Genomic DNA, 18,443 nt, shown 5'->3' on the forward strand with positions numbered 1-18,443 from the left:
CTTACCTACACTGGTGCTGTATTTGGTCCTTGAAGACAGTGTGGAAATCTGAGTTTATCTACCGAAGGTCACAGAGCCACAAAGACGCCACAGAACGAATGTTGCCCCTGACTAAATACCCTTTGATAGTACAGTGGTGGCACAGATAATGTCGAGCTTGAATTTGAGTGAATGGTGCTTTGTGAGGAGATGCAAATTGCATCTGTTTGCCTTGGAGGGAGGCAATCAGTGTCAGGTGGTTTTCGGGTTATATAGATCCTCTTTTTGTCTGATTACCTTTCTGAAGGGCAATTGTCTATAATAATGTCACTTACACAGCAAATGGGGAAGTTTCCTTATAATCTGAAAGAAGACTAGAATTGGAGGCAAAAGCTAGTTAACTTTTCTCCAACGATGTTGAGTTGTAGATTGAAAAATACTTTTTAAGGCAAGTAGAAAAAGTAACTGAAAAACAGAAACTTGTTTCTTATATTATTTGTGTGCACATATCTTTCTATTTCTAGGTATTTCTGTGAATGTTTATCAGCAAGTTGTCTATTTTTCTGAGGGGAATTCCATCTGGGCGAAAGGAGCTGCAAATATGTCCAATATATCTGACCTAACACTCTTCTATGCTGGCTGGGGGAATATTACATCCATCTCAGTAGATTGGCTTTACCAGAGGATATACTTTGTCATGAATGAAAAGGTAGTGCTCTAGGGCTTAATTAATTTCTTATTTTATTTTAACTATTACTGTGATTTATTTCATATGAGAAAATCTGATTTATATATAGATATGCATGCACAAAATATAATTATAGAAATAGGTATTTTACTTTAGTAATATTCACATGTCAGAAATTTAAAAAAGAAGAAAGGCTTGAGTATCAGGCCATATTTAAAGCAAACAGATTATATAGAACTCTGGGCCCTTGTCTAATTTTTCTCCTTAGAACAAAAAAATCTTTAGTTTCAACTGCTTAGTTTTTGAGATTGAATTCACACCCACCTCATACCGAATATAAGCGACTTTGTTTCTGTTACTTGATTCTCCATACAGTTCAGTACAGATTCTCCATGCTATTCAGTTCCTATTCTGCCTCAGGACGGTGGTCAGATAACTAGTTAGTGATTATAGTGCCCTTCATAATTGGCAAAATATGTTCAAGAGGGAAAGTGTTTCATAACAGTGATGACAGCTCAGATTACAACTCTCTCAATTTGAAGTAAAAACGTAGATGGCAACCCTGCACTTGATTGCCTGCTCATAAAACATCGATTATGCTAATGACCACACTTTGCATGTACCTTTGTAGTCTTTTAATGTACAAAGGACTAGAAAGTTGCCCTAAATAGCTAGTGGGGGATTATTATTTTTTTTTTTTTGCAAACCTCTTGCCATGTCTGACTTTTCACTTACTGCTCAGGGAACAGGGAGCAGGAAAAGCAGTAGTGAGGAAAAGATACGAATGAGCTGTAGATGAGCAGATTGATGGAAGGGATTTCTGAATCCATTGCAGGTTAGAGAAGTCTCAGGGTATTGCTCTCAGGATCAGAAAAGCACTTCCTTCCCTCTTTTCTCTTCCCTGCTTGATAATTTTCAAAGCACAGCTTGCCTATACCCCTCAATTTGGGCTTTTCCCTCCAGCTTAGAGGTAGGAAGTTAAGAGTCAGATGACTGACAGACAACTCTTTCAGGGTAAGCTCTCATGGATGCATTCATACTAGTTACAATGAGCAAGTGTTATACTTGAGTGACTGACAACTCAGGAGCCTGGAAGGACATAGGATTGTGAGAGAGATGTTTCATAGTCTGGTTCCCCTGAAGGAATCTCAGGTCAGCTTGTTTGCTCATTAGCAAACACTCTATGAATGCATCACCAGTTTTTCTTCTCTTTCCTCAGATATATGTCTGCCATTTAGAGAACTGCACAGCAGCTCAAGACATCACTCCTCTTTATGTGACGTCCCCTAGGAAGGTTATAGCTGATCCCTATAATGGGTAAGTGTTCTCCTTTGAGCACTTGGTGTCAAAGGTGCTATAAAGCTCCTCTCTAATTTTCTTCACTTCATTAGTCATCTAGGTTCCTGTTTGGAGCACTTCCCTTACCAAAACAAAAGTGCAATTGGCAATAAATAACGAACTACAAAACAATTGGAACAAGATTGACACCATGCAATGTCTTTTTCTGCATTTTCTTCCCTAGGGTGTTAGCAGAGGAGATAAAAGTATTTCCAATGCAGAAATTTGGTTTTCAGACATTCATTGCTTTTATAAATTTGAAGCTGTACGCATTTTAAATGTCCATGCTTAACACTTGAGGTATTATGGAAGAATATTCTCCAATAATCTGCCAGCCAAATCCCTATAAGGTGAAAAAGTGATGTGCTTAATTGTCCCAGGATGTACACTAATAGCATCAAAAGCATTTTCTTGTTGTCTATGTAAAGACAGGCACATTTCTGAGCTGTTAAAATATTTGTGACTCATCTATAGAGCTCTTATGCTGTAGTTATTTGAGTCTATTTTGCTCCGTGGCCAGCTACATTTTCTGTCTCCTGGAGGATGGCATATACAGAGCAAACCTTCCACTCTTCCCTGGTACTGCCTCCACAGCTTCACCAGTAGTGAAATTCAGCGGTCTGAGAGACTTCATGATCAACTTCCAATCTAAGAGACTTATTTTCTTCAACAAAACAGAACAGGCTTTTGTGTCAGGTTTTCTTGATGGTTCAGAATTTCACATGCTGCGATCACATGTGCCACTTAATGACATGGAGAGCTTTGTTTACAAGGACGACACATTTACTGTCACAGATGGCCGGGCAGTTTTCCGTGAGGAGGTCTCTCCAGTGGGGAGTTCTAGCTTCAATGAGTATGTTGTGGATTGCAGTTTGGCTTATCCAGAGTACTTTGGCTTTGGCAACTTGCTTTTCTATGGGACATCAACTCAACCTTTTCCTTTACCAACTCGTCCTTGGCTTGTCATGGCACTATTTGGATTGGACCAAGCTGTAATCAGCTGGAGACCACCTGAACACGCTATTGGAACCAGTAAGTTCAGTTGTTTCTTCCTGAAAGTCCAGTCCTTTTCTTTCTAGAGGAATAACTTCCTGTTTTCCCTTTTCCCAATGCTGGACTTTGGTAACATTGATAGCCAGTCCTGCTGGAAGATATGGAATTACTTCAGTTTGAAAAAGTTAACCCAAGATTTGCCAGTAAAATAGCTAAATTATCTGGATAAATTAATACAAGTTTATATTGTAACTCATTTGTCACCTGCAAGGAATTTTTAACAAGGCTCCATCTTTAATACAATATGGAGTAACAGTAATGTTGGTTGTTGATATCACACAGAAAATGCATGACAGAAATGTAATGACTTTTAATAAGTGACTGTTCTATGGTCTCTATCCTCTATGCATGTGTCTTTGAAGTATAGAAAATTATCTAGTTGGGGAAAATTTTCATTCTTCCAACTTCGTTCTTCATGGGGGATTGAACCACTACTCTTGCTTGGTCCCAGAGTGGGAGGGTGCAAATTTTTAACTTATCCCTTTCCTAATTCCCCTGATACTGGCATTTTTGAAATGAGTCTCCAATGTACAGTTTTCTCAAAGTATGCGTAACTTCTGTTACAGCCATCTACTCTGTAATAACATGATTGTTTTCCATCTTACAGGTCCATCTGCTTGGCAGAACTGGACCTATGATGTGAAAGTGTCAACTCAGCATCCATCTGAGGAGGAGTGGATTGTCTCAAACATTAGTGACATTAGGTTTACGGTGAAGGAACTGGCCAGCTTCACAGCATATGAAGTATCAGTCAGAGCTGTGTCTCCTGCTGGTGAAGGGCCATGGTCAGAGACATTTAGAGGCACAACTTTAGAAGAAGGTGAGAATTGCTTTCTCACCCAGGAGAAATGAAGAATGAGTAATGCTTACAGCTTTCCACCTGGTGAGGCCGATGCTTTGGACAAAGACTGCAAAATGAGGGGCACAAAAGGATTGTCTTAGAAACATTAAAGAATACAGGATAAGTATATTTGCTTTTAAAGTAGTAAGATTCCAACTGCAATAATGGTATTATATATTATGTATTTATTAGTACTACTTATATATATTTTTCTAATGTAAATACACTATAAAACACATTATTTGATACCTGTCAAATGAACAGGTATGAGAGATGTTATCCCTTTCCTGTGCTCTGTAAAGCACTTTCTGTGACGAAGTGGTTTGAGCAGTGCCTTGGGGGTTAATGACAGTTTATGGGAAAGTGAAGGCTCACTGTAAGCTGAAAATCCTTGGTTTGAGCACAGATAATGGGAAGGAATTGGATGTGTGCACAATGTCTGAGATTTGTAGATCTTTGGAATGTTTTCTGAAACCTAGTTCACCCATAATAACCTATGTCTGAAGAAAAGGCAGTTTTCAAATTAAGCACTGGGTTGGCGCTTGAGATTGAGGCTGACTTTTGCCTGACTTCAGGAATGCTGGGTCCAAACCCACAGTCGTTTTTAGACATCTAATAGGGTTCCAAATTATCTTATTGCTCTAGATCTAAACTTGCTCATAATCTCTGAGCAGGTTTAGATCTAGATCTTTCTCAAATTATGATATTTTCATGCCTTTCTTCTTTGTCCATTATTTCTTAGGCCAGGGGCAGTTTTAACCGCACTTCTGTAACTTTCCAGAAACAGGAACCCCTGCTATTGAAATACAAATATTATACATCAATTGCTAGTTGGTGCGCACAACTGCAGTTTTCTTTGTTTATCAGCTGAAGAAGAACCATATATGTTGGCAGTGGGGGCTGAAGGGCTCTGGAAGCAGCGATTGGATAGCTATGGGCCAGGAGAACTCCTCTATCCTCATATAAGAAATATTTCAGGTAAATACTAAACACACTGCATGCTGCTGCTGCTGCCACAGACTTGTTGGCATTTATTATCTCTCCATAAATTTCATCAACAGAACTGAAAGACACGAGCTTTCATTGCAGCAGTCTATACTTGACTGCAGTGCAGTGCAGTGAGGCAGCTTCACTGAGCCAAGTGTTTGTGTCCATCCTCTTTCTTCTACTTTATGGATCAAATTAATCCTTAGTGAAACCCTACTGACATCACCACAGTCACAGCAGAGCTAAAATAATCTGTCTGAAACAAATAGTTCTACCTCCAGCATCCCAATATATGTCATACATTTATAATAATCAGGGCTATATATATACTATATACGTACATTGTGTTCCTATAAAGAAGTATCTGTCTTCATATTAACTGAGCCTAATTGTTAATTTGTATTGATTTTTAAAAAACTAGTTTCTGGATACGTTTTGTTCTTAAAAAGTTATGGTTTTATTATTTACTTGTTTGTGAAATGCTTAATATTTTCCCTTTTTTCCTCAAGACCTCGACTGGTATAATGACACTCTTTATTCGATTAATTCCATGGAGGAAGTTCAGATCTGGTCATTGAACAAAAGAGAGGGTACCACTGAGAATATTTTTGTATCTGACATCAGAAATGCAAAGGTGTTGGCCTTTGACTGGTTGGGTCAATGCTTGTACTGGGCTGGCAAAGCGAATACGGTAGGTATAGTTGCACTTCTTAAAAGGAAAAAAACCTCTAAGGCCAATAAGAAAGACTGTAAAACAGTATTTGAGAAGATAATCTTTACTTCTTGTGGCTTGAGATGCATGGTGGACCTTTGCTATTATAGTATAGAACAAGGAGGCTTTACTTACCTTGTGTGCTTTTTACAGAGTTAAACAAAAGTTTGGGGTAAAATGTTCACTAATGATCACTAATGCAGGATACTGAACTCCATGTGCAAACCAGGCAAACCAAAGATGCTATCAACAGTTTTGTTGGATTCAACATCACAAAAATAAGTGAAGATAGTGAAAATGGAGGCTGCCAAGTTGATCTCTGCTGTGAAGTAGATGGACTTTATTTAATCCTTATACATGCAACAAATTTGACACAATTTGTTTACACAGAGATTTTCAAGACTGGCCTCTGTACTCTGCTATTTTGGAGATCACTGCAGATAAAAAATAATTACAATTGCACTTTGTAATCTCTTATATCAGGAACATTGACATGTGAATTATTTAAAAGGTATCTGACTTCAAAATTGCAGTGCTAATTTATGCAGTGCTGTCAAATTATGCCTTTCATTTCTCGTAAGTGCAAAGTCAGAAGCTGTTTTAAAAACTGGAGCTAGAAGGCCAGATTTCACACTGCCTTGCACCCTCATTTACACTTGTGAATAGTGAATATGAAGTGGGTGAAAAACTCTGTCAGACAGAAGGCTGCCAAAACTGGGAAAGCCAAGGAGAAGAGATATTTCAGGGTTTTCTTTTGTTACTTTCTGGCGAACATTAACTAATACTTTTGCTTTATTCTTCATCCTTATACTTTGGATGCTAAAGGTTTGCATAAGCTTCTGCTAAACAGCTGTGGAAAAGTCACTTATGTATACTCAATTGATCATGGCTGATGATTTAGGTGTGATGCTAAAAGCAATCTTTTTGTCCCTAGATCTACAGAAAACCACTCTTGGGAGGCCATATGGATGTTGTGGCTCACGTTATGTTCCTGGTGAAGGATCTAGCAGTGGACTCAGTAAATGGCTATTTGTACTGGGCCACAACGTATTCAGTGGAGAGCGCAAGACTGAATGGAGAGGACTTCCTTATATTACAAGAACAGCTACAGTTTTCTGGTAAACAGGTGACTGATTTTTTTTTTTTTTAAATTGGGAATATGTTTTAATGGTTAGATCTCTTAAATATAGTCAGTGTTCATGGGTGTCAATATCACCGTGTTACGATAAGAAAAATAATATACCTTTCTTGCAATATTGTTATATTGTTTCAGGAACAGCGTAAGAATTAAATCATGTAATAGCTGTACTGAAACTCTGGCCAGTAATTCTAAAGTTAGACCCTTGCAACAAAATGTGGCATTAAAGATGTCCTCACAGTTGTAATGCTGCTACTTCCCATATCTGAAAGGTACTTCCTTTTTCCAAATGGCTTATGTCTAGTGGTCAGTTCTGGCTTTCCCATAAAAATGTGGAGTTGGAGCTTCATCATAATATCCTTCCTCCTCTATGATGTTCCCCACCTCACAGATCCTGACAGGGACAGCTTTGGGACTAGACACTTGTCAGGGACCCCAGAGTGGCACCTCAGGTTGCAGAGGTGCTACTGCAGAGACAGCCTTTGCCTGTGCTCATGACAAAGGAGGGCCAGCAACCGGTGCCGTGCTTGTGCTTGCCTCCTTCCTCCTCCTATCGCCTCCCCTCTCCTTCCTTCCCCTCCTCTCCTCTCCCTCGCCTCATGTAGCTGGGATAAAAGTGATGGATGACCCAATTCCCTGGTAAGAAAACCCCTTACTGCCATAATGGTGACTGGAGGACCCTGGGAGTCAGTGGGATTGGGACTGCAGATTCAATGAAGCACACAAGGTTTGATGAACCTTTGAACCTTTCCCAGTCAGTGTCCTGAGCAGGTCCAGCTGAGGGACTGCCCTGTCTGTTGCAGTGCATTTACTCTATGGAGTTTCTCTCAAAGAAAAGCTGAATGCTCCCCACTTCAAACCACAGCCCTGTGTGGAGTTTTACCCTCTGTCCCAAGTTCTGGAGTGAGGCATAAGTTGACTGCTACAGAAGAGCTTAACTTAGATATATTATTACTGCAACAGCTTTTTTTAAAACACAGTTCTTGCTAAAGAAGCCTTTTTAAAAATTCCATCTGCCTTATAATTTGTGTTCCTGTTTTCCTGATGACAGGTTCTCTATTAAAGACCCTTTCTAAACTTTAGAGATCTACATCTCTTGGTTAGCTTTGTATCATTCCCCAGAACGTTTCAATTTCCTTTCCCAGATGAAAAGAGGCTAGTGCTTCCCTGATTATATAAAAAGCCAGACCTGGTTTAGTCTCTGAAAGGCAACTAATTTTTGGAAAGGCCAGCCAATGTGACAGGTCCCTGTTACATTCGTGAGGGTTTGGGCAGAAGAGGGAAAGCTGGTTCTGGTGTGGCACCTGCTGTACTTGTAAATCCAAATGCAGAAGAACTGAAAAACTTCTGTCACATGTGGTGAGAAATGTCTGTGCTGGAAAAGGTCACTGTATTTTCCACACCTGTCCGTGGAAGCTGGCTGGCTGGTGTGGACTGTCTTCATGGGAAGATATATGCTCTCCAAGCTCAACGGTACACTTAACTTCTCACTTATCTTCTGGGTGATCTGTTGCAAAGGATTGACAATTTGCCGTTTATTCCAAGCAGTGAATGTCATCACCTTCCTTGCCCTTCTCTTTTTATTCACTACCTGTTTCTCTGCATTGCCTTGTGTTAACCTTAAATTTCTTGTTCTTGTTTTCAACAACCTTGGCAGCAATAAGACTGCTTGTCTGCTCCTGTCATTTTTTTCTGCACCTTTCTCTATGACAGTGATACCAGCCTTCAACCATCCACTTATTCACACCTCCTACAAACAAACGTCTCCTCTCCTGCTTCTATGCTGCCCCCAATCTATGCACTGACTTCCTGAACTCAGCCTCCTGCTGTGATGCCTATAGGAAAAAAGCCAAGTAAAAATGTCAAGATTGAGGAGTGACCAGTTATAGCTGACAGGTGTTTATTTATTAAAATAAAGCCCCAAATAGACCCATCAGGAAAAAAAAGGCAGTACGACATTTTTTAACAGTGGAATTACTGAGCTGGTTGTTATTGTCCCATATAAAGATGCAGATAGATGTTTATACAAATCATAGAATCATAGAATTGTTAGGGTTGGAAGGGACCTTAAAGATCATCTAGTTCCAACCCCCAATAATAATATGTATCTTCCTTGCACAACAGAGTCTTTTATCCTGAAAAGTGTACCTTTTACCTCGACTTGAAAACACGGATATAATAATTAATTGCTGTTGTCCAACATGTTCTCTACATAACTGGTTCTTACTTGCATTTACTAGCTGTTTTTCTAATAAAGAATTGCTGTTCAGGTAGTTAGTACAGGATCTTCAGCAGTATAGAGCTGTATCTCCTTTTAGCTCGAAATCTGAGTGATGCGAGAAGAAGAGACTACTGTGTAGGTGACAGTTTTCCTAAACAAATTTGAAGGCAGAACTTTGAAAATCTAATTTCTTTGGCAGGAACTCTATCCTTTTATGGCAATTATTTTATTTTCCAAACAGTTGTTTGGATTAGATGGGGCGTATTGGCATAGCTTGATTGATTTTGGCAGAACTACTCTGATTTATTCCAGCTTAGGATCTGGCGTAGAATTTCCAAAGTACTTAGTGAGTTGTTTACACTGTACAATATGCCTGGGACAAAAGTAATTTATAGGGAAGCAGCAAAGTGTCTTGTATGCAGAAAGGGCTAGGACCCTCTAAGTGTGGTCTCTTAATATTTCTAGTCAAGGGTATTTCAAGTATCTATGTTTCTGTTGTGTTTTGTGATGTGGAGTTACATTGCATGATGTCAAATACATATTGCGTCCAGAGACTAATACCTCTTTTGAAATGGAAAAGGTTTGTCTATTTTTGAAGTATAACGAAAGAGAAATATTAAATTACTGCCTGACCCCTGAATATGAATAGTAGAAATATTTCTTTGCTTTTTATTAATGAGGATACAGGGATCAGGAGGAAGAACATGGGCATGTGTATGGGAAAATATAATAGCTGCAGAAAAAAAGTGGGGCAAGGAAAGAAGATCCAAACATTCAAAAAAGTAAGGTAGATTCAGGAAGATGTAATTTAGTGTTGAGTATGAGAGGGAGAATAGGTAACTGGGATAAAATGTAACATTCTTGATTAAATGTGCTCGCAGACACATACATGCTGTAAGATATTTTTAACAGGAAAACCTACAGGAGCAATCATTCAAACCTTGATTTTCTGACATACAATGTCAACAGAAATATGTCGAGAGTGTGATTACATAAGGACCCACAGATAACTAAGTGATATGGCATTTGCTTTCCTGTCATCATCTTCCGCAGTGTATTAATGAAGAGTTTAAAAAAAAATTAAGGCTGCTCCACTTACATCCATAATGGAAATTCACGCTTATAAAAGAATAGCTACAACTAGTGTTTGGATGAGAAGTTTGAGAGCTGCTGGAAAACACGTTCAGAGAGGTCCCTAAAAACCTGTAAGCTGTGCTAATGACATGACATAGACTGAACTTGATAACATTTAGCAGACTAATTTGTGGAAGCAAATTCTTTGTTACTCACAGAACAGATTATTAGAAGTCTGATTTCTATTATTTTTGCATATGGTATTGAATCTGTTGTTTACTACAAAATCAAGAAAGGTCTATTTTGAATATTAGATCCTATTAAACAAAAAATCTTGCACCTAGTTTAGGTGAAGATGAAATATTAAAGTAATGAACAGGAAGATCGTTTCATTTTGCCCCACAACTCTTATTTAATAACAAATGATTTAGCAAAATGTAAATATTTGAATTGCCTATTTAAACAAATACATCAATAAAAATTTTGCATGTATTTTCCATAAATAATGCAACACATTAAATATTCCATGCATGAAATCAAAGCTAGAAAACGATGAAAGATCTGAAATACTTCTTTCAAAAACTGATTCTGACTTTCAGACTGGATATTAACCACCTGTTTCTAACAAAGAATATTAAAATATCAGAAATGTTCTGGAAATGTTGCTAGATAGTTCCTAATCACTTGATACACTATTGCCATCATATCTGAAGTACTCAGGTACTCCAGGGGTGAAAACTGTGACATATGCTTACAAAGTGCTATCTAGAAAATCATCAGCTGCTATAAATAGGTGTCCGCCAAGGACCTGACTGTTTTCTAGTGCTACTTCTTTTTGTGTTAGAATAAACATTCGTAGTAGTAATGTATTTTTGCCAATAATATTTTTGTCAAAGGGCTACTCATGACGCTGTGTAGACAGCAGTTGTGCTAAGGGCTTCTACCTCAGAAGTGAAGGCATGTTCAAATTGCTGTTTGGACTTTTTTTTCTTAGGTGGTTGGTTTAACTTTGGATCTCACCTGTGGCTTTCTTTACTGGCTTGTGCAAGATAGTCTATGCCTAAACCTGTACAGAGTTTCTCTTTGCAAAGATGGGTAAGTAAATGTGTAGCAGAGGTAAGAAATTCTGTATTTTCTAGTTTTTGTGATACTCTCTAAAAACAAACTTTGTCCAATGCTGGGCACACTAGTTACTAATTTAACAATAAGCAAAAGAAGAGCTAATGGTCACACTTAGCTGTTGGCAAATTACATGTTAAGATGATCATTAGCATGGTTTTAGAGGAAGAGAAACACAATCTGGATGCTCAAGTGAACTGAGGTCACGCTCATCAACTTTTAAACTTAGCTTTAGGAAATAATCGCTGTTTATTGTCTATTTTATCTTGGCATTTATAACAGCTGACAGTTTTCAAGTGCCTAGAGCGGTAACTTGTTCATCTTGATTGGAGCTTAGGACTTGAACTGACACCACTTTCTCACCTGAGCAATCAGCACTCAGCAGGTTTTCCTCTTGATCACCCTGAGCACGAAACGATTTCATTATTCCTGAAAGGCAAAGTTTAAAAAAACCCCAAACAAACCCATGTTTATGAATCAGGTTGAATATATATATTTTGAGAAAAATAGTAATCTATTCTGTAAGTGCCAAGTGCAGGATGAGTGGTAGCTCATGAAACTGCATTTTTGCTAATTCTTTTGTTGAGAGTGCCCTTTTTTTTTTTTTTGCAAGCATGAAATTAAACCTCTTGAACTTAATTGAACAGTATCTGTATTTACATGTGCTCATAATGTTGCAGCTGGCTTTGTGTGGAATCAGCTGAATTTTCTGACTGATTTTAGACTTTCTATGATTAATGGTAAACATTTAAAGAATCAAAATATGTTGATTAGTTTTAGCTAGAATGCACAGTTCCATTGTGAACCAATTGGTAGCCATAAATCATTGTCCCTGGCACACCAGAATGGAGAGATTAGAACTAATCCATCCAGATGGACCTGATGGAGTGTCAAAGCTTTTCAAAATTTGTTTTGGAAAGCATATGTCTAAGCTGGAAGACATTTCTGAGACGACAAAATGATGCCTCTTACAACATATTCAATCTCTTATCCAGCAGATAAATTGAGACCAAAAAAAGCCTGTAAGTTTTGACATAGAAGTAGTAAGACAGATTAAATCACCAGTGATGCCAGTGGACGAAAATGTTTAATAGAGTTTAATAAATAATGGAAAGTTATTGAGGAAACTGGCAGGGTCAAATTCATCTGGGGACCTGGTCTACTGAAGTAGAATGAATCTCATCCTCTAAAGTAGACTCTACTGTTTCAGTGGAATTGCTGAGAGAAGGTGGGCTGATTTTTCAAAATACTCAGTTTTCTACATCCATACATGAGAATATTAAGCCATTTTTTAAGAGTTTTCTAATGAAATCAAGGGAATGAAGGCTTTGTTTTGCAGGTGCTCCTGCAATGTGCCATTCTGAAAAGTGTTCTGCTGTAGAGTACTTAAAGAAAACTTTTTGAATTGTTTTCCTGTCTCCTCATGAGTATTAAGAATTTGAATGATGAGAAACTTATTGGTGCGTCAAACATTGCATAAATCTTACTCTCTCTACACCTGTGTTTTCAGTTTGCTAATTTCATACGTGTTTTCACAGTTGTGGTAATGGCATCATCACAGAATTTGCAGCATGGAGTACCTCAGAAATATCTCAGGGTGCACTGGAGTACTACAGTGGTCGTCTGTTCTGGATTAATAGTCTTCAGTTCCTTACAACTCAGGAAGTCAATCAGAGCCTTAGTATTCCCTTCTCACAACCAGCAGAGTTTGCAGCCTTTACCCTTGTTCACACATCACTTAAACCTTTGCCAGGTACATTATTTTCTTTATCTAAACCCCTCAAAAAAGTTATTCACTGTCAGCCTGTAATTCTTCATTCTTTAAATTCTTTAGTCATTTGACAAAAGATAAGAACAACTGCAACTTGTTAATAAATATATCAGGCTATACCTGGCTAATGTGCAACTATAAAAGCTGATGGGTATGACTAAAAAGAGTACATGGTGGTGTTATTCATTGTTTCTTTCTAACGACTGCTTATAGGATTTTTCCATAGTACTTTAATATTTCAAGTCAGGTTTGAGAAGTCTACCTAGTGCTCATATTCTTTAAATTATCACTATTTATTCTTCTCTTTATGAACAGGCAATTTTTCTTTTACACCGAAAGTCATTCCAGATTCAGTGCCAGAGTCTTCCTTCAGGATTAAAGGAAATTCTTCAGTTTTCCACATCACTTGGAGTCCCTCCACAAATGTGGAGTGGGGAACTGTGTTTTACTGCATGGGATCAAAAGCTCTACAAGTGAGGATATTCATGCAATCTCTCCTTATTATCTACATGTATTACTGCACCTACTTGCCTATGTATCTGTTTTTAAACAGAAATATAGTTTGTTTCTTCTCCAGCATTTACAAATCAGCCAAGCAACCAGATTAAACTGCAAATATAAAGTAAGCCCTGCTGTTTCTCCACCACTGAGGCCAGCATGGGAGGAACACAGGCTTAGCTGTAGCTCTGGGCTAGCTACTGAGGTGTGAGCTTCCAGTGCTCAAAAGTGTGAGAAAACCTTTCACAGTAACTCAGAGAGAGAAGTGTCCTCTGAGCTGCCAGTGGGACAGCCTTTGCCTGAATGTGAAATCTAGCCTTCATCCACACTTGATTTTAGCACATTTGGCAAGCTGTTCTTTAAATTCAAAGGGCAGATTGCTAGCAGATTGCTACACATCACTACAGCGTCGCGTGAGTTGGTGAAACAATGATCACTCACAGGAGAAGAAGCTCTGTCTTGAATTAGTTGTCCAGCTTGGTGAGGGAAATTTTGGAAAACCAAAGGCCTTTCTGAGAGGGAAAGAAATGTTTTGGTTTATTTTATTTCATTCACAGTCTTTGAAGAGTGAATGGTGCCTCCATCATCATAACCTGACAGTGCCATCCTACCGAATTGATTGGCTGGAACCATTTGCACTCTTTGATTTTGCTGTCACTCCATACACATACTGGGGCAAGGCACCAACAACATCTGTATTCCTTCGAGCGCCTGAAGGAGGTACCAGAATTTTAAACCCCATTCCTCACCTGTAACAGATAATGGGACCAGGTCTGCGGGAGCAAGTGAAGCCCTGGAGAGGAATGAGCACCTTTCAGGGCCAGTCAGCTCTAGACAGAGTTGCAAGGACATGTTCTTGAGTATCTTTGACAATTATCTACTGCACACATAAATGCACACAGCTGCAGAAACAGAATTTGGAACAGAAAGTGCATGACAATATATCTACCACGTGCCTATGACTATGGGCAAGAAAGAGAAATTGAGATCCATTACAATGACCTTCAAAGGCTGCATGTAGTATATTAACCACTTGTCTAATCTTTATTAAAAACTTAGAATTTTTTACTTTTTACTTCAGTTTTTATATTTGCACTCATGCAGGACAAAGTTAAATCAGCTAAAATATAATGCTGAGTGACTGGAGTGCTGAGAAAGCTTATGAGCTGCAGTAGATTTTGAACTGGCTGAGAGAGGAGGTAGAGTATGCTCTATACTGTGAAAATTCTTGAAGCTCCATTATTACCTACAGGACTTGGAAGAAATTTTTCACTCAGAGGGTGGTGAGGCACTGGAACAGGTTGCCCAGAGAAGTTGTAGATGCCCCATCCCTGGAAGTGTTCAAGGCCAGGTTGGATGAGGCTTTGGGCAACTTGGTGTAGTGGAGGGTTTCCCTGCCCATGGCAGGGGGGTTGGAACTAGATGATATTTGAGGTCCCTTCCAACCCAAACCATTCTATGATTCTATGATTCTATGTCCCAGTCTGAGTGCAGGAGTGCATTTTTCTCTGATCATACAGCTCTTTTTTTTGCTAAGCAAGTTAAAACCAGATACCTACACACCTATGAAAAACAGAAAGGAATTACCACGCAATTTTACATATTCTTCTCTAATTTACACCTCATCAATTCCTATCTGTCTCTGCCAGCATCAGGGTTGTAAAGCTCAGGCTTTTAAAAGAGTTAATTATGAAGCAGAGTTTGTGTTTTAACAGGAGTGCTTTACACTGCGTTTTTTATCTTTTTTTTTCTATACAGTTCCTTCAGCCCCTATAAACCCTAGAATATATGTGTTACGAAATAACCCGTACAAAAGTGATGAGAAAGTCATTGTGGAGTTCAGGTGGGACAGGCCTGAAAGGGACAACGGAGTATTAACACAGTTCAGGGTTTACTATCAACTATTGAGTCAGAATGGCACTGCTGACACTTTCACGGAGTGGAACATGAGCAACGTCAAACCCACCCTGATGCTCTTTTCTCTCAGGGATGTGCTTCCTAGCCTCACAGTAAGGTTTCAGGTACGAAAAATTACTGAGCTTATCTTGTGCTAGATGGTAGATGTTATCAGTGCAGCCCGACTTGTTTGCTTAGGAGATGGCGTTGGGCTTGGGGTAAGAACTTGTGGTTTCTGCTTGTGGAACTGCTGATTCACTGACCCACCTTTGGATACCTGACTTAACCTTTCTACATGTTGTGTTGTTCCCTAAATAAAATACAAAACAATGCTGCAATATTATACAGGTTTGGCGAGGCCCAAAAGAAACTTTTCTAGAGGTCTCCCAAAGCCACTGCTAAGCTGCAAAGTTAAACACAGATTTGGCTGAGCAGGTGGAGGGTGACAGGCTATTAAAACAGAGCCACAGATCAAGAGAAGTTACACTGTTGGGGAAATGCAAGAACTCACATGTCTTCCATAAAAAGAGAACTCCATATTAAAACTTGTCAAGAGGTTGTTTTTTCATTGCGATAAAGGGTTTGGAACACACTGAATGTATGCTTGAAAAACAAGTCAAAAACAAGAGAGCATGTTAACAGGCTCAGTACTGATGACGGAGAACACCATGTTGTTTGCAACATCAACCAACAGCAGGAGCTGTTTCAGCCTGGGGAAGGAGACCAGACTGCTTGGTGTCCTTTGATCTCTAATTGATAGATGCAGCATGAATTGTCACCTTCTGGGCCACTGCTTAAAATTCTCTTCATGGCCTTGGTTCACACCTTTGAACTAGCCAGCACAGCCTTAGGTCAAACAGAGCACGTGCACATGTTCCTAGCTGAGCAGCCAGGGGATCTGGTTCTGGTTTTGTCATTAACTATGACTTTACAGGTTCTCAAATACAAGGATTTATGTTGCTATTTAACGTATGTAACAATCTCCTGTCCCACAGGTGCAAGCCTTCACCTCTGTGGGTCCAGGACCTTTGTCTGATATAGCAGAGAGAAATTCATCTGGTATGGATGACTTAGATGCCATCTCATGGTTTGTATGTGAAATCAATATAGCTGGTGAAACTAACTGTACAGGAACTTGGTAATCTGACAAATAGCCTCCTACACTTGGTGTGACACTTGTTCCACCCTACAGCAGACACCACAGAGGAAATAGTTGCAGCTTCTGACATGAAATGATTAACACATTTCTCATCATTAGATTAAATTTCAGGAATTTCAAACCCTTCCTCAAAACTATGCTGAAATAACTTTTCTAGGCAACCCCAGTGTAGTATGGAACAGCAGGTTTTGATCTGTAATCTGCATACTGCTAGAGATCACAGAATATTTCTAATTGGACTGTGAAAGGTAACCAGGAGATTGAGCAATCTACTAGGGATCATAGGCTATTTCTAGTTGGGCTGTTAAAGTTAATTAAGTGAGCAAACATTTTTACTAGGCTTAAATTTGTTAGTCAAGCATCTACAATGCCACTGAAAAAACATATGAGTTTTTTAAGAAAAAAACTAATGAGCATGTGATGACAAGAAGACATCTCATTATTTGATTTATTTATGGTGACATACAACCAAATATAATTTATGCAGGGCCATCATTTATTTTTATTTTGTACTTCCTTTCCTTATGAATGACTGCTGTGGTCTAGAATGTTTCTTGTTAATTCTGCTGTGCCCTTTTCCTTCCAGATCTTTTCCCTGTCCCAACTCTTATAACTGTTTCTGCCAACAAGTTGTTTCTTACTGACATAGACAATAATTATACCATATGGGAACTTTCAGCAGAGATAGATGTAAAGGACATCTGTTATACTGCTGATGATGAAAAAGTGTACTATATTGTAGAAGATTCTCTTTTTCTTCTGAATATACAGACTACTTCAAAGTTTCAGGTATTCCTTTGTTCATTTTCTTTCTTGAGAGAATCTAGAAAAATATGTGGCCAATATTGTCACTATTTTGGGGCTAATTATGATTTTAAAGAAATCAAAACTGCATGTTTGAAACAGAAAAAAAGCAGCATGATGAACAAAGCACATTTAATGGCAAAATACAAAGGGAAAAACAGAACTGAAAAAATACAGTTTTCTTAATGACTGTCAGTATGAGGTGTAATATGAAAGAAATTAGCTGAATAAATTTCCTTTCTAGAAGTACAATAAAAATATGTATAATATGATAAAATTTGGACTTCAATTATTTTATCATTAATAGCTATTAAAATAGGCCAGAGTATGCCATTGGTAAAGTTTTCCTGTTAAACATATATGATTTTACTGACATGTGCTTTGTTGATAAGATATTTCAACAGACATGTAATTTAAAATTCGCACTGTTAAATACAATAAATGTATTTTTTTTGTATCAAATGTAATTTAATTTAATTTAATTTCATTCTTATTTCAAGAATATGGAAGCAACATGGAATCAACAATTGATATTTGTGAAACAAAAGTTGTAATTTGTGTAAAAACATAGGATTCTTAATTCCATGCTGTCTCTTTATATTTTGACTTCTACTTGCCAAGTAGTTTATTTATTTTGGAAATAAATCTAATTTCATAATGTCCTAGTGTCAGGTGGGAAAATTCTGCTCTCAAGCAGTTTTAGTAATGTTTTTATTTTTTTCTTAAGATTTTCAAAGATGCATATCTTTGCAATGCGACAGCCATCACAGTTGACTGGATTGCAAGACATCTCTTTGTTGCCCTGAAAACACCGTGGAATGAGACTCAAATATTTGTTATTGATCTTGAGGTCAAGATAAAATCTCTAAAAGCCTTGAACATACAGCTGGGTAAAAGCAACTCAACTGTATCATCTCTGTTGTCATATCCTTTCTTAAGGTAAGGCATATATTACTAATAAATTTTTAAACTATATTTTAAACATGATTTTCATGAAATCATCAATTGTTAAGGACCAAAAAGAACTTTTGGTAGTATATGAGTCTTATGGATTGTGTATATCTCAGAAATTTCTGGGTGTAGTTCTACTTTTATACTACTAGCTGAGCTTGGACATATATAATGTCAAAAAGATGGCTGTATTTGAGTAAAGATTTCAAATGAT

At 38.1% G+C, this 18,443-nt stretch overlaps 1 protein-coding gene across 1 annotated transcript in view; it reads left to right on the plus strand.

Annotated features, from left to right (window-relative positions):
- ROS1 (ROS proto-oncogene 1, receptor tyrosine kinase) overlaps positions 1-18,443 on the plus strand; it is a 76,814-nt gene that overhangs the window by 14,905 nt on the left and 43,466 nt on the right. The window contains 15 exon segments of the mRNA XM_086632120.1: positions 504-688; positions 1,887-1,984; positions 2,526-3,037; positions 3,666-3,878; positions 4,767-4,877; positions 5,396-5,577; positions 6,533-6,724; positions 11,026-11,126; positions 12,689-12,903; positions 13,237-13,394; positions 13,977-14,139; positions 15,178-15,440; positions 16,311-16,374; positions 17,061-17,263; positions 18,006-18,217. Coding sequence (XP_086488246.1) covers positions 504-688; positions 1,887-1,984; positions 2,526-3,037; positions 3,666-3,878; positions 4,767-4,877; positions 5,396-5,577; positions 6,533-6,724; positions 11,026-11,126; positions 12,689-12,903; positions 13,237-13,394; positions 13,977-14,139; positions 15,178-15,440; positions 16,311-16,374; positions 17,061-17,263; positions 18,006-18,217 — 2,872 coding nt within the window.

This window comes from Tauraco erythrolophus, chromosome 2, assembly GCF_009769465.1.
Source record: "Tauraco erythrolophus isolate bTauEry1 chromosome 2, bTauEry1.pri, whole genome shotgun sequence".
Taxonomy (NCBI): domain Eukaryota; kingdom Metazoa; phylum Chordata; class Aves; order Musophagiformes; family Musophagidae; genus Tauraco; species Tauraco erythrolophus.